Genomic DNA, 26,639 nt, shown 5'->3' with positions numbered 1-26,639 from the left:
ATCAGAGAACCCATGGATACATTTGGGGAGACCAGGTTGGGACGATGAAGTCACCTGGCCCCACGGATATGTTGTTTGGGGTTGCCAGGTGGGACCCTCTGGTCACCTGGAACCCATAGAAATTCTTGGCGAGGCCAGGGTGGGACCCTTGGATCTTTTAACCTTGTACCTTAATGTACTGTCAGCTTGCTGCTACCTCCTCTCTGTGGGCACCCACCAAAAGCGGGGGCCACTGGTTGAGGTAGCTGGCCCTGGAAGTCCCAAAATCGCAGTTCTATCCTTGGCGGGTCAGTGGAAGGACGAGACTGTGTAATGTATCATCTTGGGTATTTGCTGGGACAGTTCTGTTTAATGTCCGTTTTTGGTTCAATAAAATATTGCCACATTGCTTTACCCTCACACTGTGTTGTCTGAGTAGTATTATGCCAACGGAAGACCCCAGGTCTTCACAGTCCTTAGCTAAAGATAGAACTTGTTCAGTTGTAGTTTCACACAATTGTGTTCTCTTTTTATGTAAACATGTTAACATAATGTGCAGACAATTATTTAAATTAGTCCCATTCAAGTGTAAACGTATTGTCCTTAGGAAATGTTTGTAGAACTGTCCATGTCCATAATGGATCCTTCTGTTTGTCTAATAGTTTGTAACATGAGATGTTCCCTTGATGATAGTCGATTGTAAAAGTATTCCATGATGTAGATACAGTACAGACCAAAAGTTTGGACACACCTTCTCACTTAAAGATTTTTCTGTATTTTCATGACTATGAAAAGAGTGTGCAAAGCAGTCATCAAAGCAAAAGGTGGCTACTTTGAAGAACCTAGAATATAAGACATATTTCAGCTGTTTCACACTTTTTTGTTAAGTATATAATTCCACATGTGTTAATTCATAGTTTTGATGCCTTCAGTGTGAATGCACTATTTTCAAAGTCATGAAAATACAGAAAAATCTTTAAATGAGGTGTGTCCAAACTTTTGGTCTGTACTGTATATAGATAATTCCCTCTGCAGCCGAGATCTCCTTTGACAATTGCCAGACCGGGAGACGATTCCAATGTACTGCTGATGTATCCAAGATAAAACACTAGGGGGAAAGTAGCGCAAATAGGGTCTTACCCAACAAACATTTAAGAGTATTTGTATCAGATTGTGCTTACCTGATTTGTACTCTTTTCTTTGGCGTTTTAAGTTTGATGTTCAGCTGCTGCGGATCCATGGGTTTGTCAAAACCGATGAATATCAGGATCTGGAGAAATTTGTGGATAATTCCCGTGCTGCTGGTTTATTGAAGACGTCAATTCAGAAAAGTTTATTAAATATAATAATTGAATATGGCACGTGCAGATCTCTCAGATGTTTTTTATATCAATTAATCTGTCTCTTTGTTTCTGCACTTCTATAGAATAATCTGAAAAGATCTAGATTTTGGACCCATTGATTGTTACATCTGGGTGATCCCTTGCCTGTCGCAGGATAATATCTCTGTCCTGGTAGTGTAAAACTTTAGCCAGCACAGGTCTTTGTGGAAGCCCAGGAGGAAGATGAGCACTCTATGAGCTCGTTCTACAGCTTATAGGATGGTTAAGGTTTCAAGCCTGATTATTAATTTCAGCCAGTTTTCAAAGAATTCAGTAGGAAAAGAGCCTTCTATTTTTTCAGGCACACCAATAAGTGGTATATCATTGAGCCTTGACCTATTTTCAAGATCATCTGTTTCTGCCAGCTGTGCTGATATTTGCTGTTCTGCAAGCCTGTTCTCCTCGCTTGTATCGGCTATCTGGTCCTCAATGGAACTGACTCTGCCTTCCACTGCCCCTGCTCTATTTTCTGCAGTTTGTGTCGTATACCTGCTATCTCATCTTTAAGACACCAAAATGTACATTGAAAGCAGATGGAGAGAATTTACAATGTACCACTGCAATGAAAACGTCTTTTAAAGTAGGTTCCTCAGGTACCTGTATGTCCCATTGGTGCAGATTAGGCCGTGGGGCAGTGAGTATTGTGCCACATGCAATTTTGGGGTCTTTTCAACCCCTTCAACGTGGCTGCCTCTCCCATCTCCTGCACACCCAACTCCTCCACTTGGTGCCCATGCACAGGTGTGGGTAGTTATAAGAAGGCCACTGTCACCTGCTGAGACCTGTGTTTCTGTGCAGACAAATTGCTACAGCCTGGCCACCACTTCTCTCCTCCTCGTCTCCCCTGCTCAATCTGTCTCCAGCGTGACAACCGTGGTGTCATCTTGGAGCTGAGAGCCTGCTTCTCCCGCAGTTTTTATGTGGCTTTTCCTGGTCATTTTTTACCCCTGGAGAAAATTACCTCCACACTCAGAAAGTTAACTGGTAGATGTATGACGATTTTCAGGATGGTCGTCAGGTTGTATATCTGATAATTAGCTAGATGCTCGGCAGGAGCTCCTACATCTGCTTGTTCACATATGTCGTCATGGTTGTTGCACGAAAGTACTACTGCTTTCTGTGTGAGTGGGATAGTCACGCAAGAGAATATTGCTACAAAAAAAAGGGACTGGCCTCTCTGACATTCACTTCAGAAAGGGAGTAAACTGTCCTGCATCCAGAAGTTGAGGACCCACCTAGGCAATGGTGGTAACAAAATCTTATCAAGTTGGGCCTAATGAATAACTTTGTAAAGGCTATGGATAAAAATGTAAAAGCATTCCTGCATTTGATTTATAACTTTACAAAGTTAAGTGAAGCAAATATAAAAGAAGGAGTCTTTATTGGACTTCAGATTCGTAAGCTTTTTCAAGATGAGGAGTTTCTTCATTTGTTGCAGGGCAAGGAAAAGGCTGTATCGTCTACATTTGCATTTGTGGTAACTAATGTTTTGGGATACTCAAGAGCAGATACAGTAACTATGAAGAGTTGGTGTTATTTCCCCTCTAAACATATAAGGATCTTGGCTGTAACATGTCCTTAATGATTAATTTCTTACATTCTAGACTTTTCTTTCACCAAACTGTGGAGTAGTGAGAGATGAGGATGGTGAGAGATGTAACCAAGTTATTGCAGCTATGGAGAAAAGATATCAAGGAAAATGAAATCCATCAATGCTTGCAGATTACTGTTGCATAATTTTAATAGATGATCCGATACAAGCAAAAAACAGTGGTCACTGAATGAGGACTAATTTTGTAGTGCAATCTTAGTAACTGTTTAAAATTCGGAATAGGGTTTAGACAGGTTTTAGTTATTTGAATTGTTTCTAAGTTTTCTCTAAATAAATATCAGAAAATTGGCATAACAAAATATTCTGCATCTGTATATTTACAAAAATAATAATGTTTCAAAGTACTGAAACTTTTATCATTAATTATATGTAGCAGTAAAAGGAAAACTCAATTGTCCAATTTGAATTCAGGAGGTCAAACTCATTAAGAAATGGTTCAGTTCATAGCGGAACCTGACAACTTTTAAAAATATGTAAAACAGTGTTACATAATCTGAAAGGTCCTTGAGCTAGGTTCTTCAGCTGCTCACTCAGGACGTACAGCCTCTGTACAGGTCCCCATACCTTCCTCTCCTCCTCTGCACCAATCAGTTAGATAAGTGTGGGGCTGGAGGAGAGAGCAGTTCTCTCACTGATCAGGAAGGACACTGTATCATTGTTATCGGTCACAGGAAGCTACCTCCAGTCTATAGGACACACATTTATTAGCAAGATTTTTTCTTGCTAAAAGTGTGTCTTTTAAAGTAAAACATTTTCCACATTAAGGATATAAAAAAGGCTTCTCCCCTCTGTGAGTTCTCTGATGTCTATTAAGATGCGCTTTCCAGTTAAAACATTTCCCACATTCTGAACAGGAAAAAGGCTTTTCCCCTGTGTGAGTTCTCTGGTGACTAAGAAGATTTGATTTATGGTTAAAACATTTCCCACATTCTGTACATGAAAAAGGCTTCTCCCCTGTGTGAGTTCTCTGATGTCTAACAAGATCTGATTTCTGGGTAAAACATTTCCCACATTCTGAACATGAAAAAGGCATCTTTCCTGTGTGAGTTCTCTGGTGTCTATCAAGATGCGCTTTCCGGTTAAAACATTTCCCACATTCTGAACATGAAAAAGGCTTCTCCCCTGTGTGAATTCTCTGATGTTTGATAAGACTTGATTTCTTTGTAAAATATTTCCCACATTCTGAACATGAAAAAGGCATCTTTCCTGTGTGAGTTCTCTGATGTCTATCAAGATGCGCTTTCCAGTTAAAACATTTTCCACATTCTGAACATGAAAAAGGCTTCTCCCCTGTGTGAATTCTCTGATGTTTGATAAGACTTGATTTCTCTGTAAAATATTTCCCACATTTTAAACATGAAAAAGGCTTCTCTCCTGTGTGAGTTCTCTGATGTGTAACAAGATCTGATTTCTGGGCAAAACATTTCCCACATTCTGAACAGGAAAAAGGCTTCTCTCCTGTGTGAGTTCTCTGATGTCTATCAAGATGCGTTTTCCGGTTAAAACATTTCCCACATTCTGAACATGAAAAAGGCTTCTCCCCTGTGTGAATTTTCTGATGTCTAACAAGAGCTGATTTCTGGGTAAAACATTTCCCACATTCTGAACAGGAAAAAGGCTTCTCCCCTGTGTGAGTTCTCTGATGTGTAACAAGATCTGATTTCTCTGTAAAATATTTCCCACATTCTGAACATGAAAAAGGCTTCTCCCCTGTGTGAGTTCTTTGCTGACTAAGAAGACTTGCTTTCTTTTTAAAACATTTCATACACTTGAAACAAGGAAATCTATTCTTTGCTGTGTGAATTTTATGTTTAAGAAAAAACTTTTTGAGGGGAAAACTATTTCCATATTCTGACCATGAAAATGGCTTCTTAGCTTTAGGAACAGTTAGTTTTTTAATGCTTATTTTGTGACTTTGATTTTCCTTAGTAGTCGATAATGAATCAGAAGATAGGACCTGTTTGAAAGGATCAGATGACAGATCTTTGCTGTGAAGGGATGATGGTAAATTTGGAGTAATAGCATTCCCTTCAATTGTATCCTGTGAGATTTCAAGCTCATCTGATTTGAAAATTGAAGATGTCAGCTGCCCCTCTGATCTCCTAGTACAGTCATCTGCTAAGCAAAAAAAATATTATATTTCAATAAAATATTCTTGAAATTTATATTTTTGAACATTTCTACTTAAACTGTTGGTACAAATGGCAAGTTATGTAAAAATATTGAATTATTCACCAAGACAATTCACAGTCTAATAGAAAACCTCATAGCATGAACCAGTAGAGCTTGGTGTTCAACTGTTTGTTCATTCTGCCTCCCAAATATGAAATATGCGAAAATAATACCAATAAAAATTTCTACTCATCTCACAAAAAACAAGCCTCCACTCAGGTGCATCATCTGTCAATGGAAAACAGAGGTTTCCACATCATTAGTGGCTCAAAAACTCTTGAAAAGAAACATGGCTTCCATAAACCAATACAGCAAAATCCGCTCTTCCAAAGTCAAATATGATCCTTACTTAACTCAAATGGAAAGCACCACACCCTACTAAAGCTCATGCATAATGCCGGAAGCAGCCTGATACAGCCTTGTTCTCCGCTGGTTAAGTCCTCTGTGTTCAGCTCCCGTATTGTGTATTTTCTTCTTAGTTTCTTCTTGTGATCCCAGCTCGTTTACTGACTACTATTGTGTATTCTGATTTTGTATTTTCTCTGCCCTCCTGGTTCTGATCCGGCAACCTGACTATTCTTCTTGTCATCTCACACCACAGAACAGCAAACAACACTGTAGTCCAAGCCTAAAGGTCTTTGTGTAAGTACACATCCATGTAGAGGGGTTAAAGGGTGATGGGCAAAACTTTGACTATAATAACACATCTAATGAAAAGATCAAAAAAAAAGTAACTAGTGGTGAAACCTCTCTGGGATAATTAGAGTATGCATCTTGGTAGCTCCTGGCAATTTAAACTATAGTAAGGGCCAATATTTTCTGTCAGATGAGTATCAAGAAGAAATATACATTTAATGAGAACTTTAAAGCTGAGGTGTCTTAAATGGAAAACTCTGGCATTTGGAAGAGGCAATGGAGACCTTTTCTGAAAGACTACCATTGAGTTACTGACTCACATACGTGAGGCAGGCCAATCCCACCACAATCAAACTATCATAGAGAATGAACCTGTATAAAAAAGAAGACAGAATAAAAAAACACATTACATCCCCAACAACAATGTATGTTGGGGGAGGGGGGGGGACTCCAACACTAAATCAGAGTTGCACTTATTTATGGTGGACCATTGGAGCTACTATGAGTCCTGACCAGAAGAGTAGAGAAAGTATTAATGCTCACCATTTCAGGATAAATTGTATCTAAATTCTTTAGGATCGATAATATAATTTATGACGTGGAGTGAATCCATGAAACCAGGGCTCGAGTCATGCCAACATATCTCCTGCAGGCATGAATCAATTTTTTTACAGTCATCAACCACTCACAGCTTAGAGATATATCATAGCACAGGTGTAATGTTTTTTATATACTTTATCTATTTGAAGCTATTTAGTTTAAAAAGAAATTGAAAAGTCAGGGTAAAGGGAAACTCTGTTATTATACAGAAATTCACACTTGACTCTCACTGCACGTTTAATGTTGCCAATCATAAAAGCGAGGTTTGGTCATAAAGAATGGACATGGTCTTGTAGGGGCCAAATGAGTATATTCAGCGGCACAGAAGGGAGAGAAGGTAGATTCATCTAATAAGATATCAGGGTTCTAAGAAGCCAACAGCATCATTACCCTCCACTTTCTCTCACAGGCACATCATAATATTTTTCTTCAAGTGATTTTCTAACTTGTCAGCACTTTCTACATATGCTGTCATTTGCATTGGTAGTTTACAGATCTGGGCAGATAAGAGTCAGAATCTTCTAATTTCAGTTGGTAGGTGGATCTTCCAGGTTGTAAGTTCTATAGAAAAGGGATTTCAATGCCCAAAGTCATTAGAACAGTTTTTGGTGGAGGACAATGTTTTGGTCTAGATGCAAAATGGTGATCACACGATTGTGATACAGCTAGACTACATGACCGGTAAACCAGCCACAGCCTGTGACTGAGAAGAATCTGTGACTTCTCTGCATTTAGTGGTTAATACTCACCTGGACGGTTATCTGTAGGAATCTCCTCTTTACACTGCTCATCACCCCTCACATATGTCTCTGTAGTATTAATATGGGTCAGATCTTCACCCTGAAAAAATATTGTACAAGTCACAGACAGATGGAGAAGTCACATCTATGATCAGTAGTGATGAGAGAGTACCATAATATTTGTAATCGCTATACTCGTAACGAGTACTTTGTAATAGCAAGTACAATGTAAGTCAATGGGAAACGAGAGTAATTTTCTGCTGGACCCTACAAAGGGGCCTGGGGCCTGAGGAAAAGGCTGGAATGGATGGGAAAGTGATGTAACAGAATGGGAAGAGCATGGAGAATATGCCTGCATGCATTCCTGACTCACATATGGTTTCTGGGAATAAGTTTGTCGCAGTATTACGCCACTTTTACAGACACACAAGAACAACTACCAAACTTAATCTTTTTGGCCTGTTAAATGCAATTTAGGTTAAGAAACAGTTTTTCCTGTGCAATCACTTGTATATAAGGCTAAATAAACCAGAGAAACCTAAAAATATCCCTTTTAGCCTTTGTTCACACAAACTGTTGTGGCTTTTTTTTCGCCTTTTATAATTGGGAGGGCCCTGACTGATACATTTTGTAGGTCCCTCTGTTATACATCATTTTTAGTTCGCTATTCCCCAGCACTTTACAAGCACAGCTAGAACGCACCAGTAGCTATGTAGATCCTTGACCTGAGAGGCCTCAGTTGGCTCTGTAACATGCGTTTTGGAGGGACACTAAGATAGTGGAATACATATTCAATAGCAGTTTACAATGTGACCATTGTAGCGTTGGGCTTGACCCTCCTCCTCCACCACCATCTGATACTGTGGCCCTAAATTTAAATGTTCAGAGGCCCTGCAGTAGGCAAGGAAAGCTGAGTTTTGTGAGAGCCCTCGTGTGGCCGTGTAACAAACATTTTGAAGTGCACTCCTCTAGAGATTTTAGAGGTCCCTCTTGTGTACATTTCAGAGTGCCCTCACTTACTCATACTGTGGGACCCTCACTCTATTATTTAACTCATTCAAGGGCAGAGACTACAGAGAAAAAGGCCAAGAGATATGGAGTACTAGAAAGTAGCAGTGAGTGCGGCCTGCGATCCTCAGGTATGGCTGAACTCTGTGAACCGGAAAAATAAAACTGCACTAGTCAACTGGATGATGAGCTCAAATATATCACTTGTGCAAGTCACTGGACAAAGGATATATGGTGCCCCCCTCCAGGATAGGTTGGAGAAGTTTCTCCAAATGGCTCAGATTTTCATTGTAAATATTCCCCAGATTATATAGGAAGAGAAGACTTCTTGATACTGTACTACTTGATCCAGTGCAGAATATGCATCGTATTTCCAAAAATTACTCCTGGGGGCTGTGTCATAGGTGCAGGGAGATTCCTTGACAAGGGCCTCCCTTGTCAAACATTATCTACGATGGAGTACTGTAGTAGTTGTGGCCCTCAATTCAAATTTTCAGAGGGCCATCAGTCGGTCATCAACAGTCAGTGTAAATTTCTATTGAATATGTATCCCCTATCTCAGTCACAATGTGTCACAACCTGTGACAAGGGCCTCCAATGACAAATATTAGTTTGGTAGGACTACTGTACATTTCAGATTTGTCCACTGCACAATGTGCATAGGGTTTGTAAAAATTAGCCCTATAGGCTGAGTCATGGTTGAAGCAGGAAGCCACCATCCCAAGGGCCTCCAATGACAAATAGTAGTTAGGCTGGAGTAGGAATGCTGTCCTGGTTCGTCCCTGCACAATGTGCATAGGGTTTGAAAAAATTAGCCCTATGGGCTGAGTCATGGTTGACGAAGGAAGGAATCTGGTTTTTATGGGAAGGGGGTGACGTTAACAGCAGTAGCATGAATCTGCATTTTTGGTGAATTTAGGTTGTCTTGCTGTCATCTGGAGGGATTACAAACTGTGGAGATATCCAGTCCTTGTTGAATTTAATCAGAGTAAGTCTCTCAGCATTTCCCGTGGAGAGGCGTGTGCGCCTATCAGTGATAATTGCCCCAGCGGAACTGAAAACACGCTCAGACACCACACTAGGAGCCGGGCAGGCCAGCCCCTCCAAGGCATATAAGGAGAGGTCGGGGGAAGTGTTCAGTTTAGACACCCAATAATTAAAGGGAACTGAAGAGTCAGAAAGGACGCACGTATGGTCACTTAAGTAACCCTTGACCATGTTCTGCAATTTATCCCTCCTTGGCATTGTTACAGGCACAGATAGCCCTTGCTGTTGTGTTGGTTTATTGAAAATTGCCCAATCTGTGCACATTTTCCCCCCACCTCCCTTGGAGCTGGTGTTCGTGTATCTCCCCATTATCCCTTGGTGTTGAAATGAGCTGGTACCCCTGCCACCAGCATTGTTTGAGGGTGATGTTTTCAGCAAACGATCTACAACGGCCCTCTTAAACAATTTCATTGTAAAACTCTTTGGTGACTCCAAAAGAAGAGAAGGAAATTTCTCCTTGTACCGTGGATTGAGAAAGGTGGCCAAGAAGTATAGGTTGTTGGATAAAATGTGTATCACGCGAGGGTCTTGCCACAGACACTTACACATGAACTGTGCCATGTGGGCCAAGCTGCAAAAAAGGCAAATGTTCTGTCTCCCCAACAGTAGAAAAAGTACCCATCCTCTCCTAACGCTGACTCGCCTCCTCCTCCTCCTCCTCTCCAGCAGATCCAGCCTGGACAGACATGAAGCTTGTTTTTCTGTGCTACTGAGGGGACACCCAACCCAAGTCCTCTCCCTCATCACCCTTTGTTGCCTCAGAATATTGGCTGGGCTGGGTAGTAACACCCATTGGGAAATCTGGCTCCATACCAACATGCTGGGCACTCAAAGCTTCCTCTTTGAGATTATGCAGTGATTGTTTCAAGAGACACAGCAGCGAGATGGTGATGCTGATAACAGCATGATCACCACTCACGAGGTTGGTGCAGTACTCAAAGTTGAAGAGGAAGTGAGACTGGCGATCGATGGGCTTAGACCCAAAAAGTCGCCAGGTCCGGATGGCTTAACATCAGAGTTCTTTAGGACCTTTAGGGACTCTTTAGTCCCCATCTTGACTCAGGTGTTTAATGAGTGTCTCTCCTCGGACACTCTGCCGAGATCATTAAGGAGGTCAGCTTTGATCATTTTGTCGAAGGCCAAGGATTCGTCATGCATTGAGAATTGGCGTCCCATAGCACTTCTCAATGTGGACAGGAAGATTTTTGGCTAAGATACTTTTCAACAGGCTGGTGAAGTTTGCACCCCGGCTCCTTTCAGAGGCTCAGCACTGTTGCGTTCCTGGCTGTAGCACTTTTAGTGCTGTTCTTGTCCGAGAGGCTGTGGAGCAAGGCAGGGCAGACCTTTGGATGGAGTTCTTGCTGACCCTGGATCAGGCAAAAGCCTTTGATCGGGTTAACCATGAGTACCTCTAGTCCACTCTTTTGAGGTATGGTCTGCCTGGAGGGTTTGTGGACTGGCTTAAGACCTTGTACGCAGGGGCTGAGACTTTCCCTCTGGTAAATGGGTGGATTGGACAACCTTTCAGGGTAGGATCTGGTGTCCGTCAGGGCTGTCCTCTTAGCCCTTTGCAATTGATCCCTTCCTCAGAAGGATCGATTGTGGAACGTTGGCAGGGGTGCGGATGGGCAGGCTGGCGCCGGAGACTATCCTGAGGATGATGTCACCGTCTTTGTTTCTTTGCAAGAGGAGGCAATGGTGGTGATGTTAGAAGTGGAGCGCTACTTGGAGGCATTATAGTCCAAGGTCAACCAGGATAAGTGTGAAAGTCTTTGGCTGGGAGACAGAGATCCCAGGTTTGATCTTCCAGACACCCTCCCCAAACCCCAAGAACACGCCAAAGTCCTGGGCACCGTTTTCGGCCAGGGTGCTTACCCCATGAAAAACTGGGAAGGCAGAATCAAAGGTGTCGCCCAAAGAGTGGACCAATGGAAGGGTTGGTCTTTGACCCTGAGGAAAAGGGTTGGCCTCTGCAAAGCTTTCCTGCTCCCCTTGCTAATCTACCTGGGCAGCGTCTGTGTCTTGCCAGAGCATCTCTGGACAAGGGTCTACAGTCTGTTCTTCCAGATGTTATGGGGGAATAGACTGAACTTAGTCAAGTGGGAGGGTCACTTACCGCATGGGGAGACTAGGGTGGTTGTATATGAGGAACTCCATGGTGTTCCTAGTGAACACCTTCTTGAAAGTTAACGTGGCAAACCTCTGGAAGGAGAGGGCTCCTCTGTGGGTATTATCCTGAAAGGGATGGTTTCAGCCTTTCTTCCAAGAATGGGAGACAGGGGGAAGATTGAAGGATCTTCGCACACCGCATGGGCATCTCCCGGCTTGTGTTACTCAGGTTCTGAAAATGATCCACCGGTGGAGTCTGGGAATGTGGGAGGTGAGGTCCCTCCCGAGGAAACTCCTCAATAGGAGGGTCTTGCTTTCCCAAGTCGGGATCTGGAGGTTGGGTTGAGTTTGTTAAATTCTAGCAGGATCCCTAGGAATTACTGGGACTTCACTTGGCGCTGCTTCCAAGGTAAGCTGTGTATTAGGGTATGTGCACACGATGCAGAAATGAAGCAGAAAATTTCTGCATCATTTCTGCATCTCCCTGGCAGAAAACACGCATGCAGATTGTGCATGCGTTTTTCCTGCAGAATACATGCGGATCCACATGCAGATTCACGTGCGTTTCCGCATGCAGATTGACAAGCGCTTTCCAGGCGATTTTAGCATCACCTGGAAAGTGTTTGACAACTAGGTCACACTATATAAATCCATGCAAACAGCATGGATTTATATAGCGTGACCCGAGAGAGTGTATATACTTACCTCCGATGGCCCGCGCTGTCCTGCTCAATCCATTCTCCCTCGCCGGCAACTTTGAATTGAAAGACCTGCCGACGTTAGCGTCACGTGACCCGTCACATGACTCTGACGTCAGCGCAGGTCCTACAACTCACTGCAAGTGCCGGGAACCAAGCCGGAGTGCTGCGTGGGCCGACAGATGGTAAGTATATATTTATTTTTTATATTATTCTTGTTTTAATGGTACCTGGGTGTGGATGAGACTCTCCTCTCCTCCACACCCGGGTACCATCCGCACATTAGAACGCGCCAATAGCGCAAGTACAGATGCAGTCTTGCGGAATTGGCGCGTTCTAATGCAAGTCAATGGCGGCGAAATCGCCGCGTTTCCGCAAAATTAATTGACATGCTGCGGATTTTTGACCGCAGCGTTCACGCTGCGGAAAAATCCGCATCATGGGTACAGCACATGCGGATTTCCATTGGGGAACATTGCTTCCCTTCTACCATGCGTTTTTCATGCGTTTCCGCGGCGTTTACGCAACTGCAAAAACGCCGCGGAAACGCATGAAATACGCATCGTGTGAACTCAGCCTAAGGGGCAATTTGAAGTACAGGAGCTCGGAGAACAGGAATTGCCCCCATGAGGCTTATGCTAACATGCTGGAAAGCATGGAGCACTTCCTGCTTCATTGTCCCTTTAATACAGAGGTGTACAACAGGGTCGGAGCTTCCATTGGTTTGGCCGCGGCTGGCTACTCTGTCCTATGCTGGGTGGGCCTATGGAGCATTCGGAGACCTTGGGAGAAGGGACCGAACGACTTTATTCATAGTAAGTGTAGTTGTCAGGTATTTCACCTGGAATGCACGAGTTTTAATTTCGATGCAGAGTAAAATCCTCCGTGTAGATGAAGTTTGTAGGAACATCCTAGGTGACCTGGTGAAAGTACCTGGAACTCCAAGATATGGTGAAAAGATTTTTTAGGAATTTATTTACATGATTCTTCAAAATTAATTTGACATTTCGGCCTCATACGGCCTTCATCAGAACTGTAAATTAATCAGCAAAATGAAATGTGAATATATAACCACATTCTCAAAATATACAACATAATCAATTTATATAAGAATTCAAGTTTGTATAGTAAGAGTATATTACCTCTACAAAAATAAATATATAAAAGGTGAGGGCAATTCATGATTTGGAGAACAATGGCTAAATACATTTAGTGTGATTTACAGACATATAACTATACATTGGAGGTATCAACAAGAAATTGGAATACATGTCGTCCTTACCAGGATGCTGCCCAGTGGATGTATAGAGGATCAATCAACTTCTGTAAGAGAAAGGGGAATAGCGCAAATCACTCTAACTGTGCACACAACCACACTAGAACGTATGTGCAGCTGAATATTACTCACCAAAGTCACTGAAGAAAAGGGCATAAATGTAGTGGCGCTAAATGGAGAGGAGCACGATCGTGCTGTGAGAGATGCGGTGTGGGACTAGGACGCTGGGCGTGCTTTATGCCTAAATATCCAGATCATGATGTTGATCAGGCGCTTGGAGGTCACATGATCAGCATCTGGAAACGTCGGGAGAAGTATGTCGCCACTAGGCACCATGTTGGTGGGCTAATGGTAGGGTCACATGGTGTATAATGTGACGCGTCACCGGAAATGACGCGCCAGGTAAGAATTGTCACTATAAGGCGCCTTATTGGAGGATGGAAAGTTCAGTGTGCAACATACAAAGAGTGATGCGCTTGACAGCATGATAAGGGGTATCTTTCATACACTAATCAGGAAGTTGAATATAATTAAACTGCCAAAACAAACACTGCTTGAATAAAGAAATAATAGAATAAGGGAAGTAATTCAGATATAAACAGAATTTAGTAAAAAGGAAGTTTGTAGGAAAAAAGAATAAAAATAAAAGATAAAATAAAAGAAAATAAAAAAAGAATAAAAATAAAAAATGAAAAAAAATCTTATTGTTACCAGAATACTATCATACCAGTCAATTTGACGTAGAGGATGGAACTCAGTTTAAGCGGCTCTGTTAAAACATGAAAGAAAAAAAAGATTATTAGATAAAACTCAGAATTTCATAATCCCTATTCAATCCCCTTGGTTCCAGAGTATCTAATTTGTGTATCCAGAAGGATTCGCAACGTTTCAGTATTTTAATTCTGTTTCCGCCTCTCCTTGGAGCTGGTATATGCTCAAGGACCTGAAATTTTAATTGAGCTATATTGTGTTTCTTCTGGTCAAAGTGATGTGGAATAGGCAAATAAGTTTTACCGCATCGATTTGTGCTCCGATATGCGGTCTCGTATGTGCTGGGTGGTTTCTCCAACATAGACGAGACCGCACGGACACTTTATAGCATAGAAAATAAAGGATTTGTCACCCTTCTGAACATTGCTACACTGCGGACAATGCAAGCAAGGGAACGTTCCCTTCTTGGGGGTATTCAGAAATGTTTGTCTAGAGAGTATCTCCTAGAGCCAATGTCTGCCTGTACTAGTCTATCTCGAAGGTTAGTAGGTCGCTGAAAACACAGCAGAAAGGGTGATTTAAATTCTTCAATTGTAGGGTAACTATCCTGTAGTACGTGCCAGAACTTACATACGCTCTTGTGTATCTCATATATAAATGGGTGAAATGTATGTATAAAAGGTATTCTTTTCCCCGTTCGTTCCCTACGATAACTAGGCTTAGACCTACTTTTTCCATACCCAATTAAATCAAATATGGCCTGAATTACAATTTGTTTTACACTATGATATCGAGACAATTAGTTTCCTGGACACAAGGGTCATCAAGAAAACTAACGGACAGTTAGAGGTGGATCTCTTTGTCAAGGAAACCGATCGCAATAATCTGCTACAGCTTTCAAGTTGTCACCCGAAAGCTATGAAAGAATCCATCCTCATATCTCAATTTAGTCAGATAACTAGGATCGTTTCAGACCCCCAAACTAAAATTACGTGCCTAAATGAGATTAAAACTACATTTTTGAATAGAGGGTATTTGCAAGTTTTATTAAACAAAAGTAGGTCTAAGCCTAATTATCGTAGGGAACAAACGGGGAAAAGAATACCTTTTATACATGCATTTCACCCATTTATGTATAAGACACACAAGAGCATATGTAAGTTTTGGCACATACCACAGGATAGTTACCCTACAATTGAAGAATTTAAATCACCCTTTCTGACGTGTTTTCAGCGACCTACTAATCTTCGAGATAGACTAGTACAGGCAGACATTGGCTCTAGAAAGATACTCTCTAGACAAACATTTCTAAATAGCCCCAAGAAGGGAACGTTCCCTTGCTTGCATTGTCCGCAGTGTAGCAATGTTCAGAAGGGTGACAAATTCTTTCACCCCTACACGGGGGAAGATATCAACTTGAAAGGCTTCTTCACGTGCGACTCATCCTTTGTTGTCTATGCTATAAAGTGTCCGTGCGGTCTCATCTATGTTGGAGAAACCACCCATCATTTACAAGACCGCATATCAGAGCACAAATGGAGTATTCAATGCAGTAAAACTTATTTGCCTATTCCACATCACTTTGAGCAGAAGAAACACAATATAGCTCAATTAAAATTTAAGGTCCATGAGCATATACCAGCTCCAAGGGAGGCGGAAACAGAATTAAAATACTGAAACATCGCGAATCCTTCTGGATACACAAATTAGATACTCTGGAACCAAGGGGATTGAATAGGGATTATGAAATTCTGAGTTTTATCTAATAATCTTTTTTTTCTTTAATTTTTTAACAGAGCCGCTTAAACTGAGTTCCATCCTCCACGTCAAATTGACTGGTATGATAATATTCTGGTAACAATTAGATTTTTTCATTTATTTTCATTTTTATTTTTTTTTTTTTATAAATTTATTTTAAATTTTTCCTATTTTTTTTTCTTATTTTTCTCATTATTATTATTCTTTTTCTTATTTCATCTTTTTTATTTTTTCTTATTTTTATTATTTTTGTCCAACAAACTTCGTTTTTGCTAAATTCCTTCCCTTATTCTATTATTTCTTTATTCAAGCAGTGTTTGTTTTCGTAGTTTAATTATATTCCACTTCATGATTAGCGTATGAAAGATACCCCTTATCATGCTGTCAAGCGCATCACTCTGTATGTTGCACACTGCACTTCCCATCCACCAATAAGGCGCCTTATAATGACAATTCTTACCTGGCGCGTCATTTCCGGTGACGCGTCACATTATACACTATGTGACCCTATCATTAGCCCACCAATATGGCGCCTAGTGGCGACATACTTCTCCCGACGCGTCCAGAAGCTGATCATGTGACCTCCAAGCACCAGATCAACATCATCCGGAAATTTAGGCATAAAGCACGCTCAGCGTCCTAGTCCCACAGCGAATCTCTCACAGCACGATCGTGCTCCTCTCCATTTAGCACCACTACATTTATGCCCTTTTCTTCAGTGACTTTGGTGAGTAATATTCAGCTGTTGAGGTCCTGCACATCCACTGGGCAGCATCCTGGTAACGGTGACATGTATTCCAATTTTTTGTCGATACCTCCAATGTATAGTTATTAGTGTTGAGCGAGCATGCTCGACACTGCTCGGTACTCGCCCAAGCATCTCACTGCTTGGGATGTTCGGCGAGCACCGAGCATTTCCGGGTTACTCGAGCGGGAGCTCGGATCTACGCCCTGCACGTTTGGCGCTCTTTACAGAGCCAATGAACATGCAGGGATTGCCAGCCAGTCACTGTAATGCCGCAGCCATGTTTGTGGGCATTACAGTGATTGGCTGGTCGCACAGCGTCACCTCGAGTATTTAAAACCGGGTGCCGCCATGTTGGACACAGTCTCTCCGGATCAGCCAGTGTAGGGTCAGTGCTGCTGAGCTAGGGAGATATTTATACTCCGAAATAGTTAGTTAGTGTAGGGTCTCTAAAGCCTGCCAAATCAAACAAACAGTCCTTCTCAGGACTAATATCCATCCCAGATTTCAGGCAGGCAGGCTGTATAGGAGACGCAGTGGTTATACCAACAAACAGTGCATTACAGTCCTGTGTGCTCCTGCTGGGAATTGCTAGACTTATTCCCCGGTCCCAGGGGCCAGGAAAAATCCTTTTTTTTTTATCTAAATCCTGCATTTTTTTTTTCCTCAGTCAGACTGTACAAATACGCGTCTTCTTAACCTTTTGGTATTTTTTCCTAACCCAAAAAAAATTGAGTGTGTCTGTGACTGTTCAGACACCAATCTGTTTAAAAGAGTTTGGTGTAGGCCAGATAACTAGAACTTAGGTTTTGCAGTTCCACGGTTCAAATCTCTGTATTATCCACCTTTTTACCTTTTTACAGAAAAAATAAAAAAATTGAGTGTCTCGCTCAGTGTTCAGACACAAATATATCTGTTTAAAAGATTCTGGTGAAGGACAGAGAAATAGAACTGTTGTTTTCCTTTTCCACGGTTCTAATCTCCTTTTTATTACCCTTTTTCCATTGATAGTGCGAGTGTAAGCTATTTTACTTCATTTACAATGGGAAACGCGCGTGGCAAGGGACGTGGAACTGGACATTCTGGTGATGGTGCGTGTAGAGGACGGGGCCATGGCCAAAGTGAAAATGTGCCACAACCAACAGCCACATCTTCTCGCTCCCACTTCTTGACCGAATTACTAGGGAAGCACACTACAACACCAGTATTGCGAACTGATCAGTGTCAACAGGTTATTAATTGGATAGCAGATAATACTTCCAGTTACCTGGGCACCACCACCTCCGGTCTGTCTCCCACATGGTCAAGTTATAGTAGCCGTGAGTCTCGACCGCATATTCCTCCTCACCCTGATGCTCCTTCCTCCTACCATGCCGAGTGTCGTCAGACAGCAACTGATGCCACAGTTGGACACTCTGAAGAGCTGTTCACTGGTCCATTTCCATATTTGTGCCCCTCGCCTGCTCTGCTTGAAGTGGTTGAAGAGGAGATCCCATGTAGCAATGCCAAAATATTTGAACAGCCACGGCCAGAGGAAGTCGACGCTGGCAATTTGTCACAAGAGGTGGACGATGACAAGACACAATTGCCACGAAGTGAGGAGGAGGATCGTGGTGCGCAAGTGGAAGAGGAGGAGGTGGTGGATGATCTAGTAACTGACCAAACGTGGCAGGAGGACACGCAGAGCGAGGCCAGCAGCACACGGGTAGGGAGGCAGAGTACCCCAACAGGCAGGAAGAAGCAGTGTAGCGGCCGCACACAGAAGGCGGGCAACAGTTCCCCGTAACACCAACACGAGGGACGTTGCCAGTACAACCGGTAGGTCTTCCAGAGTCTGGAACTTTTTTAAAGACTCTGCTGATAACCCCAAAAAGGCCATGTGTACCACCTGCCATGCCTGCATCAGCAGGGGTGACAAAACTACCAGCATGATCAGGCACATGTCAGCAAAGCACCCGACTTTGTGGGGCGAACCCCAGGGTCCATGACCAGTGTCAGCGGGTGTCACCACTGCTTCTTCCGCTGTTGTGCATGTAAGAAAACCCCCTGTTGTGCGTGCAAGGCAATCACCTGTCCATACTGCATGCAAAGATGCCCCCTCCTCTCAGTCTTCACTTGTTATGGCAGTTTCTCAAGAAGCAGCATCAACGTCCACGTCCCACCGCAGCGTTCAATTGTCCATATCCCAGAGCTTTGAACGAAAGTGCAAATTCGCAGCCAACGCCCCATAGGCCACAGTCCTAAATTCGCACATTTCATAACTGTTTGCGTTGGAAATGCTGCCTTTTAGGCTGGTGGAGACGGAATACTTCCGCAACCTTATGGCGGTGGCCGTCCCTCGGTACTCGGTTCCCAGCCAACACTATTTTGCCCAGTGTGCCATCCCCGCACTACACAAGCACGTGTCCCAAAACATCTGCCGTGCCCTCAACAACGCAATTACTGGGAGAGTCCACCTGACACGTGGACAAGTGCTTGTGGCCAGGGACGGTACTTCTCCCTGACGGCACACTGGGTAAACATAGTGGAAGCCGGGACCCAGTCGGACCTTGGGACGGAACACATCCTCCCCACACCGAGGATTGCGGGCCCTATGTCAGTCAGAGTTGCCCCCACAGAGTACAGATCCTGCACATCATCCTCCTCCTCTTCCTCATGTTCAGCCTCCATCTCAGATATCACCACATCAGTTACAAGCTGGAAGCACTGCAGTACTGCCTCAGCCAAGCGGCAACAGGCTGTGCTGAAACTCATAAGCTTAGGTGATAAACCTCACACTGCTTGTGAGTTGTGGACAGCTGTGAAAGAGCAGGCAGATCTGTGGCTGAGACCGCTGAACCTACATCCAGGCATGGTCGTGTGTGACAATGGCCGTAACCTGGTGGCGGCTCTAAGGCGAGGCGAGATCACGACGTACCATGCCTGGTTCATGTGCTTAACCTTGTGGTTCATCGGTTTCTTAAATCGTACCCAGAGATGCCAGATCTGCTCGTCAAAGTACGCCGCCAGTCAGCTCATTTTCGCAAGTCGGCTACAGCTTCCGCTGCCCTTGCTGTGTTGCAGCAGCGTTTGCAGCTTCCGGCACACCGACTGGTGTGTGATGTCTCCACAAGTTGGAACTCTACCCTCCACATGTTGCAAAGGATTTGTGAGCAGAAGAGAGCAGTTGTGGAGTACCAGCTGCAACAAGGCCGTTGATATTCAGGTCAGACTCCACACATAAGACCTCAGGAGTGGACCTGGATGTCTGACATATGTACCATCCTGACAAACTTTGAGGAGGCCACCAAGATGGTGAGTGGCGATGACGCCATCATTAGCGTCAGCATCCCACTTGTCTGTCTTTTGCAACGCTCTCTGCAGAAAATTAAAGAGGAGGCATTGGAGCCAGAGTATGATGAGATGGATCAAGAACCCGTAATGGGCGATTACACACAGCCCAGCCTCATCTCATCCCAACATGCATTGGGGGACAGTAAGGGAGAGGAGGAGGAGGAAGAACAGGAGCTGGTATCATGCACTGTAGACGGTAGTACCTGTACAACTGTCATACCGTCGGTTCAGCGTGGGTGGCCTGAGGACAGGGGGGAAGAGGAGGAGGAGAATATGGTCAGTCGTCATCTTGGTGAGGACACGGAAGTCTTGCCCGTTACCAGTCTGGAACGAATGGCTGACTTTATGTTACGCTGCCTTAACCGTGACCCTCACGTTGTCAAAATGTTGGGTGACAGTCATTACTGGTTGGTGACACTTTTAGACCCCCGCTACAAGGAGAACTTTCACTCTCTTATTCCTGAGGTGGAGAGGTCTACAAAAATGTGGCAGTACCAGAAGGCCCTTGCTGCAGAACTGTTAAAAAAATTCCCATCTGAACACGCTAGCAGTAGAGGTCACAGTTCGTTGAACAACCAAGGCGTACAGGCGAGAGAGACGCAACTCCAATCCAGCAGAGGAAGGGGAACACTGTCAACGTTCTGGGACAGTTTTCTGAGACCCGCCCAGCTTACAGGCCCTGAGGCGCAGGGTACTCTCACAAGGAGTGGAAAGTTTCAAAAGATGGTGAGGGAGTACCTTGCCGACCGTACCAGCGTCCTCCGTGAATCCTCTGTGCCTTTTAATTATTGGGTATCCAAGCTGGACACTTGGAATGAACTCGCTCTATACGCCTTGGAGGTCCCGGCCTTTCCTGCCGCTAGCGTGTTATCGGAGCTTGTTTTTAGTGCCTCTGGGGGAATTATAATTGATAAGTGAACTCGCCTGTCAACTGACAATGCTGACAAGCTGACCCTTATCAAAATGAATAAGGGCTGGATTGGGCCAGACTTCTCATCACCACGAAATGACAGCAGAGTAACATAAAGTCAAATCCACTGTGTTATTTCAGGAGGTGTATTCCCATGCACCGCTTCACACCCACACATGGGTATACGCTTCCTCATTTCGGCTGTTTTTTGCTCTTCTCCTTATCCTCAGCCTCCACCACCACTATACCACCAGGGTGACCGTGGTCCATGTTGCCAGCATTGCAAGTTCCTCCGTCCTAATTTTTGGCAGCTTTTGCTTGGAAGGCATAGGCAAAGACTATGGGAGACCCACACCCCAATAATGGGAATAATGTTTTTAATATGCTGTACTGCATGGCTCTTGTAAGGGGCATTAAAACCATCTTGTTAAGCTACTGTGACCTCCACGTCTCTTCCAAGGGGCATTAAAACAGTCTTGTTAAGCTACTGTGACCTCCACCACTCTTCCAAGGGGCATTAAAACCATCTTGTTAAGCTACTGTGACCTCCACGTCTCTTCCAAGGGACATTAAAACTGTCATGTTAAGCTACTGTGACCTCCATGTCTCTTCCAAGGGGCATTAAAACCATCTTGTTAAGCTACTGTGACCTCCACCACTCTTCCAAGGGGCATTAAAACTGTCTTGTTAAACCACTCTGACCTCCACAGCTCTTCCAAGGGGCATTGAAATGTTGTTTTTAATTAACTCTAACCTCCATGACTCTTCCAACGCGCATTGCATTTCCTCCTAATTTTAGTCAGCTTTTGCTTTTCAAAGCATAGGTGAACACTAAGGGAGACCCACTCCCCAATAATGGGTAGAAGGTTTTTAGTACGCTGTAATCCACGTCTGTTTCAAGGGGCACTGCTTAGGCCAACAGTGTACAGGAGACCCAGTTGCTATAAATGGAAAAAACGGTTTAGTTAAGGCACTCTGACCTCCATGTCACTTCCAAGGGGCATTGGAGTGCCTCGAAATTTTTGGTAGGCATTGCACTCACTGTATGCCCTATAACTGTGTAGCCGAACCGCTCCTTTTGGTACAGAAACATATCCTACAAGAAATGTGCGGTTGACTGGCCTGATATTGATGTGAATGGTCCCTGTTCCTCCTTCTCTTTCTCCTTTGCCACCACCTCATCCATTATTCAATCACCTGAAGCTTTGTTTTAACGGGAGTCATAGAACTGGGATAGTATCAGGAAAACATCCAGCAATCCTCGGAGGAGGTAGGATATGCGCCAAAACGCTGACCACCTCAGGCCTAGCCGCTACTACATACATGCGCTTGCATTCCAAGGAACAGAAAGCTAAGGAGATGGATGGCCTCATGATCATGAATAGTTTACTCGTGTAGGAGGCCAACCACTGCTGCTGTCTACCTTCTGAACTTTGTGTTGAAGCCTGGTCAATGTCTGGAGGGCGTGTTGCATCCCAGTGTCCAACTGTGTCCCGGCTTCCACAATATTAACCCAGTGTGAAGGCGTCAGTCAGATGGACCATCCCTGGCCACATTCACTTGTCCACGTGTTTGTGGTTAGGCTGTCCTTCAAATAGGGGCGGCTGGGGACTGAGTATGGATACCAGGCCGCCGACGCAGCCATGACGTGGTGGCCAGATTCCACCTCCACATGCCTAAAAGACCCAATTTGAAGTGCAAGCAAGCAAGCAGTATTGTATTGCAGCCTGGCGGTGGGTGGGTGGCAGGCTGCATACTTGCGCTTGCATTGCAAGGAATAGGGGAGGTACAATTGAACACTGCCCAGGGACAAGGACTTGCACGGGGATAGTTGCAAGTCTGCATCTTCTGATGCGGCAAGGATCATTTCTGATGGGCACACTTTTAGGCAGTGACATGGGTGTCAGAGATGCTTCCAGGGGTCTTCCCCATGCTGTTCCCATATCTTTTCAGCACTGTATGCATGTGTCACACAGCACATGGCTAGATAAGGTTGTAAAATGTTAAAATGACATTTCCCAGTGAATGCATTTGTCACGGTTGAAAGCAATACAAAAATGCATAAAAAATGCTACTTGTGAACATAGCCCAAGGTGTGGAGGAGTATTTTTGTTTTTGGTTATTTATTTTACCTTATACAGAAGTCTTTACCATGGAAAGGATGTTCCTTAACATATTTCACAGGAAAGCAGTTTCAGTTTCGTTTTTGAACGTTTTATTGTGAGCCCGTAAAAGTGGCTTAATACCTCTGACCACGTTGTTGACAGCAGTGACCTGGGGTGATTGCCATGTCATTTGAGCACTGTCACTATCGTTTTGGGCACTTTTTAAACTTTCTACAGACTTCCGGGGGTGCCGCCGCAAAAATGCTCGGGTCTCCCATAGACTAACATTGGGCTCGTTGCTCGGGTCGAGCACCCGAGTATCACTGTATTTAGCCATTGTCCTCAAAATCATGAATTGCCCTCATCTATTATATATTTATTTTTGTGTAGGTAATATGCACTTACTATACAAACTGAATTCTTATATACTGTAAATTGATTGTTATGTTGTATATTTTGAGAATGTATTTTATATTCACATTGTATTTTGCTGATTAATTTACAGTTCTGTTGAAGGCCGTACAAGGCTGAAACGTCAAATTAATTTTGAAGAATCATGTAAATAAATTCCTAAAAAATCTTTTCACCATATCTTGGAGTGCCAGGTTCATTTTGTTTTTTTACGTACGGAAAGGAATCCTATCTGGGCACCCAAAACAATAAAGGAGTGCCACGTAGCCTTTTTGACCACTGGTGAAGGTACGTTCTCTGGAGAATAAAAGACTGGGTGCCTGGAGGGCGGCCCGTCTTTGGAGGGGCTTTTCCTTCAGGGTGCCTTAGTCCGGTAGTACTCCTATATCCTGGTGGTGGGCTGATGTCTTCCCACTCTAGATTTTTGTTTTGTATTTATGTCTCCTGAATAGAAGGTTTGCAAGCATCGAACTTGAGCCTTGGATGGTGAGTATGTAGGTTGCCTTTGCCCTAGCCTCTGCTCAACTTGGTATGGCAGATGCTACAGACTACAATGTTTTTCTATGAAGGACTTTCAGAAAAAAAATTCCACACAGCAGCTAAACGCCCCCTTGCCCTGACTTGGCGCACCGCGGGGGTGCTCTTGGGAACAGTTGACCCAGTTCTCACTTTGGGAAAACCACGACCCCTTGATACCTGTGTTGGTGCTACATATCCATCTTCCTCTGTATTGCTGTCATGGCTATGCATGCCAACGGTCCAGGTCGGATCAGTAGACTCATCATCAACCACCTCGTCTTCCATCTCATCCTCCTTCCCAGTTGACATTGTAGGCTGACCTGATAGCAACTGTGTCGCATCGTCATCAGCCTCCACCTCTGGAGACAAAAAATGGCGACCCGCCAAATGGCTTTCTTCTGGCCATAGGTCCTCAAATACTTGAGCATCAAAGCATGCCACTTCCTCTTGTCCCTCTTCAATGCTGCACGGTGATAGTCCAGAGCCAACCAAAGGATGCGTAACAAACAGATCCTCGGAGTGGCCAAGCTTGGGGTCATATGTCTTCTGTGACTGATAATGGCGGGAGGAAGGAGAACCAGCTTCAGGATTGGATGGGCCAGCCTTCTGTGTATCCACAGTAGACTGTGTGGTAGTGGAAGATTTGTTGCTGCTTGACAAATGCGTAGAGGCCTTGTCTGCTATCCAAGACAGAATCTGCTCTCGCTCTTGTGGCTTCCACAGACGTTTACGTTCCAGACTGGGAAATTTTTCCAGGAACATAGTGGATGCATCAAGCTTCTTCTGACCTGACACAGACTGAGTGCCTTCTCACGCACCACTGAAAATACCACGTACACGACCCTTAACAACAGGCTTTTTTGGCATATTGGGTTTTGTTGACAGATTTTCAGATGTTGATGGCACAAGCCAAGCTAGCTGTCACAGCCAAAATAGTGGTTAAAATGTCCTGGTGCATGCTTTGTAGCAGGCAGTAGGAAATGTTTGGACTACTGCTTAATGTCGGGCACAAAACTATTTTTTTAGTGGACTAATATGGACAGAAGGCAGGCTCTGACCCCTAAAACAGCCGGGAAAATAGACAAAATGCTACTTCTGTGTGTGCTGGAAAAATATTGCTTGGCCTCTGACAAGAGCTGTTTTAATATGGACACTGGAAGAACACTACCTAATACACTCCCTACCTAATAGACAATCTCTCCCTCCTTGTACTCTCACTTTGTTGTGTATCTTCAGCCCTGAAAATAGCTATTTTTTGGTGGTATTATGGAGCTAGTGAGCGGCTCCTTTAAACACAGAACTAGTATACACTGCAGGTAGCCCTTAAAAGGGCTTTTGATTTATCAAGAGACCTAAACACTCCCCCTAGCAGCTCAGCAATCTCTCCCTATGCTTATAGAATGCAGGCTGCAGATGCAATGTGCACAAAATGGCAGAGGCAGGGCATAAATAGACCCTATGACGATGGGAATCACAGTAATGCCACAACCAAGATGTCTGCGGCATTACTGTGATTAGTTATGAAGCCCAGCATGTTTAGTGGCTGCAAAGGAGGCGCCAAAACTGCAGGGCGGGACATCCGAATATAGCGAGGCGAGTACACAAATACTAGCAATATAACTAGCAACCCGAATACCGTACTATCTGTGCGTATAGCGAATAGTAACGAATACACTCACTCGTCACCAACGATCAGCTCTAATTCAGCCATCTTCACCATTCTCATTATACAAGTATAAACCATATAATTCTGGTTGATAAAACAAGACTGAACACAAGACCTTCACAGCCGTCTACACATCATAGGGGAGATCTCATGACACCTTTTCTCCATCTACCTGATGATCCTGAGGAACATTGGGATCTTCTTGTTTGCAGTCCTGTGGAAGAAGAGGACGGGGACATCTCTCTGGTGTTGTCCTCTTACTGGATAGATCTGGAGGAAACACATACAGGGACTGAATTCATTCTTTACATACAGATAATTATAGGCCGTGTGTATTTAGTCCTGTCTATTACCTGGTGATGTGAGGGGCTGGGGAACCTCCATCATGATGTCCTTGTACAGATCTTTGTGTCCTTCTAAATACTCCCACTCCTCCATGGAGAAATAGATAGAGACATCCTGACACCTTATAGGAACCTGACACATACAATGATACAGTCATCCCCCTGATCCCTTCATAGCTTTACTATAAAATGTCCCAGCTTTCCTCATTCCTAGCAGTGTCACCTCTCCAGTCAGCAGCTCAATCATCTTGTAGGTGAGTTCTAGGATCTTCTGGTCATTGATGTCCTCATGTATCAGGGGGTGCGGTGGAGGCTCTGTGATTGGGCTCAGGGGTCTTCCCCATCCCTCAGACACAGGGGCCTGACAGCGCCCACTAGAGGTCTTCTTCACTACTGTGTAATCCTGGTTATGGAGAGACACAGTAATAAATCTCACTACAGACATTTCCAGAGTCCTCACCTTACCAGTTCTGGCCATCTGTTATTCCCATAGACAACAATAATATAATGTGACGTCATCGGAATCTCTCACCTCTCCAGTAAGCTGGAAGAGGATCTCTAGGGTGAGGTGTAATATTTTCTCAGCCATCTTGTCTCTGTCCATATCCATCTTTGATGGGTCCATAAGGAAAATTCTCTTATATAGAAGATCTTCAGAGAGGATCTGATATTGTAGAGACCTGAATGAGAAGTTGAGCAGATGTAACGTCATAAAAATCCTGGGTAATAATACAATTACTGGAGATAATAAGGGAAACATATGAGGAGATTTATGTTTTACAGTATCTAGTTTTCTTCTTTACATCTAGTAATAAAACCTATATATTTTAGGCCACAGACAACAAGCAGTTTCTTCCTCAGAATCTGCAAGTGAATAC

The 26,639-nt window shown here is 43.8% G+C and overlaps 1 protein-coding gene across 1 annotated transcript in view; it reads right to left on the bottom strand.

The window, feature by feature from the left end:
* Positions 1–3,099: 3,099 nt before the first annotated feature.
* The window catches only part of LOC141182625 (uncharacterized), a 324,672-nt gene continuing 301,132 nt past the window's right edge, over positions 3,100–26,639 (bottom strand). Inside the window, exons 2-7 of the mRNA XM_073660789.1 lie at positions 26,294–26,441; positions 25,985–26,164; positions 25,771–25,894; positions 25,590–25,687; positions 7,131–7,221; positions 3,100–5,088 (exon numbers count right to left, since the gene is read on the bottom strand). Coding sequence (XP_073516890.1) covers positions 3,734–5,088; positions 7,131–7,221; positions 25,590–25,687; positions 25,771–25,894; positions 25,985–26,164; positions 26,294–26,441 — 1,996 coding nt within the window. The 3' untranslated portion in view covers positions 3,100–3,733. The remainder of the gene's footprint in view (positions 5,089–7,130; positions 7,222–25,589; positions 25,688–25,770; positions 25,895–25,984; positions 26,165–26,293; positions 26,442–26,639) is intronic.

The sequence above is a fragment of the Phyllobates terribilis genome, unplaced genomic scaffold, assembly GCF_046119375.1.
Source record: "Phyllobates terribilis strain yellow unplaced genomic scaffold, ASM4611937v1 Scaffold_35__1_contigs__length_13245226, whole genome shotgun sequence".
In the NCBI taxonomy this organism is placed as follows: domain Eukaryota; kingdom Metazoa; phylum Chordata; class Amphibia; order Anura; family Dendrobatidae; genus Phyllobates; species Phyllobates terribilis.
Note: the sequence above shows the minus strand (reverse complement) of the source record. Positions and strands in the feature narration are given on the sequence as shown.